Genomic DNA, 5,934 nt, shown 5'->3' on the forward strand with positions numbered 1-5,934 from the left:
TTAACCGCAAATTCTGTTAACCTGTACAACTTTATGATCTAACACTTTCCATTTCCCGTTATTTAAATTATTTACTCGTTGACATGCTGCTACCTTTAAATAATGGCGAATGCCACTGAGCTTTGATAAAATATACCTTATTACAAACTATCTTAAGGATTTATCCTTCTTCTTTGTATATTGATTTACATATAATAATTCAAACATTCAAATGTATTTATGCCAATGTAAGGAATAGTAATTAAGATAATTAATACACAAATTGTATCATTGCTGCTGATTATTTAAGTATTGTGCAATCCATGTGTGTTGATTGTATCCTTATTTATACATATCAGATTTTTCACCTTCTATGTATATTGATTTACATACAGAAATGCAGATTTTCAAATGAATGTATGCTATTGAAAGGAGTAATGAGTGTAAATGCAGAACTGGTATCATTATTTTGATTTAAGTCTTGTGGAAGAAGACAAATTGTTGTGTAGAATACATGCCTTACAAAAGCGTCAAATTATTTGTCGTTTATGTCCTTATGACATAAGCAAAGTGAAAACTGCTTGTATATTTCGTTAATATAATTTATTGTGTGGTGATCCCGGGATTGCCCCCCTCCCCCCCTCTCCCCCACCTTCATTTCTTTTAAGGGAGTATTCTTTTGGGATCCGTTGTTATTCATGGACAAGGCTAGAGTCATCGTTCTTCAATTAAACAAATGGACCGAGCGAGTATACATCATATGTTTAATTTGATTTGACATAAAACGCAATGAATAAATAATAATTCATCTGTGTCTGTTGTCTGAAAAGGACATGAAATGTTTTTTTTTTTTAATTTTAGTTAACAACATTCGTAATCAATGGATTTTAATCATCACACAGAATATTTCATAATAACAAAATAAACAAGCAGTTTTCACTTACCATAGTTTTATATAAATAGATAGGCGACAAATAATTTGACGCTTTATTTAAAGATATACTATGCTCATCCTTGATTAAAATATTTTAATCGCAGTAATTTATTGAATTCTGTAAAATGAATACTGAATATGTCTAATTTGAATAAAAGAATGAATAAACTATGTATGGGAAGCTTCTTTCCCAATTTCAGGTCAAGCAAAGTTGGTCCTTTCTTAAATTGAAGAAAACTGCCAGTTTTTTAAAGACACTATATATTCATGTTGTGACCACAGTTTTTTTGTTTTTGTTTTTTTTTTAAAAATAGCATATCTACTTTGTGTGAAGTCATGGTATATTTAGTCTTAAAGATTTTTGACAGGCCCTATATAAATGGTTGTTTACATATATAGGCTTATCTACTGCAAACAACCGTTTCTATACAGTAATACACTTATTGACTAAGTTCTAGTGAATTGTAACATTAATAATAGGAATACCGATGTACCACCCTGAGGTACAGCTACGATAACCATACTTCCGCTTCCGCTTAAGGCATCGCCCTGTGAGGACAGTAAAGTTCACTAAATGTCCTCATACTGTCAGTTTGACGAATATAGTACACACATTTTGTCCAAACGAAGTTTCACCGAATTCCAAGCAATTTAGCAATGTGTTAAGTGTTAAAGATTTATAAGAATAAGATGTGTAAGAACACAGAAAATAAACTATTGAGTTTCATAAGATTTATAATAATTATATAAACTTTTGATTATTTATTATGAGCTTTCAATATTGATGTGTTTTAATGAATTCATGATCAAGGTACAAGTTTGCGGACGGTAACGCCGACATGACTGTAACAATACCTCTATAGTTTTTTTTGTTTTTTTTTTAAGTCAAGCTAAAACTCAATGAAGCAGAAAACATGTGTAATATGCACAATAACCGGAACTACCAATCACTCCTGAAAAGTGTCATTGAAATTGCATTAGTGGTATAAGAGATGTAATCCGGACAAACATAACACAATTATATATTCAAGTGCCATAACTTAAGCTGATACCACTATAATTATGGAGTTGCTCACATGTTGATTCATGATATCATAAGCCTATATTTAGGCATTCCATCAATATATATTCCCGAATAGAAGGTGGAAGCGTTATTGCAGTCATAACTTCATGTAGTCTTTGTCCAGGGTATGCGTCACGAAACACTACACGTGCCCTACTTTTCAAAGTACGCGGACTACTTAAAGACAGATTGTACTTTATAGATTGAGTGAAAAGATTTGGCGATTCGATCAAATCTCTATTCGCCTGGGAAATATGAAAACCATATTTGTATAACCATGGCAAAAGTCGCAAATACTCATTGGGATGTTCCTTTTCAAACGATTCGTCCTCGTTAATTCTCGCACTTTCTGTGTCCGTACAAAATTCATCGTCTGATAAGTCATAATCGTCAGGAAATTTCTTCCTGTCGTAAAATATAGCGTTTATAATTACACCACCGTCTATGGACGTAACAGGGTTCTGGTACAACAAACGTCTAAGGATCAAGATTATCTCATGAGCCATACATTTTGAGAATCTAGCTTGCCCTAAAAACAACGACAACGCATTTCGTCCATTGTCGTCAACGCTATTGATATCACACCCATGAGAAAATAAAGTATTTACTATTTCGAAGGTGCACAGTTTCGAAATAGCCTCGTGAAGAAGTGTTGTATTTCTTGGTCCACGCACCCGAATGTCGAGGCCGTTTTCAACCAGTCTCCGGAAGTATCGAATGACGATATTGGACACCGAATCCTGTAGATACGAACTAAACAGATTTGCAATATTAAGGATATTCGCAAACATGTAAAAATCCTTCCGTAACAGATTGGTTTCTTCGCTCTTATTTTTGCTAGGTTCACCATAAAGTTTGATTAAAATTTCTATACACTCTCTGTAGTCCAGAAAATGCGCTATCTCAAACACACTTATCCTGTCCCCTAAACAAGCAGACGACTCGAAATTATATACGTCACCTAATTGCAGACGAACTTTTTCCAAGAAAATATGATTGTTGCACATAGTACATAACACGGGAATGTGTTGAACCCACTTTGACCTTCTTTGCTGTGTTGAATTTTGCTGGATATCTTGCAACACTTGTTCAAATGTTTCAACGTCTTTGTCAAGAATAGCCTCTAAACACGTGTCTGCATAATCGGAATCCTCCATGTTTTGAATGCCAACAAAATATATCTAAATATTTGCAATGTTTCTGAAACATTCCAGTCCTCCAAATATTCCAAGCTAGTTCATGTTTATCATCTTTTATTGATCTGAAATGTAGAAATTATCACATACTGGTACTCCTGTTTTTACATATTTCTTCCTTCACCACTTCCAAACATGTTAGGTCATTGTCAATTCTACATTTCTGTATTAACTTTGACAAGATAGTAACTAAAATTCAATAAAATTTTAAAATGATATACTAAAGTTAGTGACTTTTTCAACTTCATGAATTCCCTATTTCCCATACGTAAATTCGCAATTCTAATTTCGTGAATTCATGTTTTGATAATACGGAATTCACGAATTCAATATCACGAATTCACGATTTCACTTTCATGAATTCACGATATCAGCTTCACGAATTCACCTCAATCGTGAAGTTAAAATCGTGAATTCATGAACTTGTGAAATTTTGAATTCATAAAATTGATATCGTGAATTGATGAAGATGAAATCGGGAATTCATGAAGACGAAATGTCCCCACCGTCTTTCGTACAATACGTTTTCTCTGAAAAAAATAACACTGATCTGTTATCCATGAAAACAAAATGATCAAAATGTTATAAATCTATACAATGTAAAATTGTGGTTGTCTGTATTGTATAAAAGTTTTAACAGCGGATCTTACATAAATACGCGGTTCCCACTTCAATGAACAGTTAATTAATGAAGAAGTATAGTAAAATATCATTTCAATTTTAATAATAGCAGCGAAATATCAATAAGCTGTGAAATGTCATTTCAATTCGCAGTCACGGTTATATATGGTATCATTATAATATACAGTAAAATATCTTTTCGAACATCTTTGTATCAATCGACCGTGAGTTAAAATGATTTCAATAAATAATGAAATGTCACATTATCTTAACTAACCGAGGAGTGCAATTTCTTTTTATAAAAGCAAAAACAATCATTTTAAGTTAAGAATAACGCATAATTTCAAATTAACAATAATTAAATTTCCATTTTCATTAATATCAAAATGTAATTTCAATTTACATAATCTATATAATATTTACTTCAGCGTTTCAATTAACTTTAAACTTCAATTTTCACTGTTCGATATAATTCCATTATAGCATTTAAGTTTCATTTCAATGATGAATAAACTATAAGTAAAACAAACTTGAGGAAACAGAATTTAACAGTAAATATATAATTTCACGTGACGTTGAAATATCATTTCAAATAACAGTGAAAATATTGTTTCACGTTTCGATGAAATATCATTTCAATTACATTGTAACAGTAAATATATGAAATGAAATACCGTCAATTTTAAATTAACAGAAAAAAATAATAGTAAAATGATTGTAACCTGCGAATAGTTAAGCATATCCCTTGTTCCGTTTATAAATGCAATAAATAAGGCAATATACTTGTAAATTATGATATGTTGAAATATTACGTGGACCTTAACCCAACCTTAAGATAGATGCATTATCAGTTCGCAAACTGCTGACACCCTTTGTTAGCTTGTCATTGAAATAACTAGACCGTGTACACAATATTACATCATACTGTCTGGTTATCATTGTAAACATATGTAAGACCAGGTAAACAAATATTGTGGTCAGTTGATATAAACAATTCAAGGGGGACAATATACAGGACATAATATTTTCAACCGAGTTGTCTACCTTGGTAAATCCGTTCAAACCACAAGACACAAGAATGCATGATAAATGACTTTAACAGTTCATTGTACAAATAATAAAATTATTTTTCTGACATAAACGTAAAAGAAAACTAATGAGAGTTCAAACATCGACAGGCTCTGATGATGTCACATGTTCACTTCTTTTCTAACACCTTCTTTGATTAAGACTTTACAGGGAAAGTTTACTTCGGAACTCTTTATGATGGCATGGCTGATAAAATTATCTGCCCGTAAATATTCGTTAAAAACTACAATACATAAAGTAAATGCAAATAATCATACCAAAGGTGGCGAACCCACGTGACTTGACCAAATTGCACGGTGATGAAAATATTTGAACAAAGAGCACGAAATCAGCGACTGGACCGGATGGGAGAAGATTATGGAAAATGATGAAGACTTCACAAAAAGCTGGAAAAAGCCGTAATAAGTGCCATCTGAGTAGTAGTGTATGCACGTTATTAAAACAACAAAAAACAACAACAACAACAACAACAACGACAACGACAACAACAACAGCAGCAGCAGCAGCAGCAACAACAACAACAACAACAACAACAACAACATAATAATAAAAATAATAATAACTTTATTTTGAGAAGTTGACATACTAAGACTACATAATACAACTTATTTCCAATATTGCCTTCTATACATATATAAACAAAAATATTGAAGATGCCTCTATAAAGGAATCGACGTTACATATTAGAATTTTCCCGCGGTTGTGCACGTTGACTAGTAGTCACGTGGGTTTGCCGACTATTAGTGACATTTAAAGTCAATTATTTTGTTATTTATTAAATGAAGTAAATGCGTGTTCGTATGGGGACAATTCTGGTTGCGAGGGTAAATACCCCTTCCCCGTCGCACACACTTGTAGCTCTCAGTTATATAACCACGGATTTCCCCTCTGTAAAATAGTCGGGCCTTTTGAATTTTAAAATCCTGGTACAGGCATTCAATATATTTTTTATGCATTCAGGAACATAGCACAATTTGCTTCAGATGTGGCAAAATCCCGGCTAAATGGCCCTGCAGTGAGTTGACCAGTTTACCACCTCATTGACCATAGCT

The 5,934-nt window shown here is 32.6% G+C and overlaps 1 protein-coding gene across 1 annotated transcript; it reads right to left on the bottom strand.

Annotated features, from left to right (window-relative positions):
- Nucleotides 1–1,418: 1,418 nt before the first annotated feature.
- LOC132715685 (uncharacterized) lies at nucleotides 1,419–4,663 on the bottom strand. Its single transcript, XM_060698735.1, has 2 exons — nucleotides 4,516–4,663; nucleotides 1,419–3,237 (listed from the first exon to the last, which is right to left on the bottom strand). Exon 2 carries the CDS (start codon nucleotides 3,131–3,133, stop codon nucleotides 2,006–2,008), a length of 1,128 nt encoding a protein of 375 aa, XP_060554718.1. The 5' UTR covers nucleotides 3,134–3,237; nucleotides 4,516–4,663; the 3' UTR covers nucleotides 1,419–2,005.
- Nucleotides 4,664–5,934: the final 1,271 nt, after the last annotated feature.

This window comes from Ruditapes philippinarum, unplaced genomic scaffold, assembly GCF_026571515.1.
Source record: "Ruditapes philippinarum isolate M1 unplaced genomic scaffold, ASM2657151v2 ctg719_1_1_1_1, whole genome shotgun sequence".
Classification (NCBI taxonomy): domain Eukaryota; kingdom Metazoa; phylum Mollusca; class Bivalvia; order Venerida; family Veneridae; genus Ruditapes; species Ruditapes philippinarum.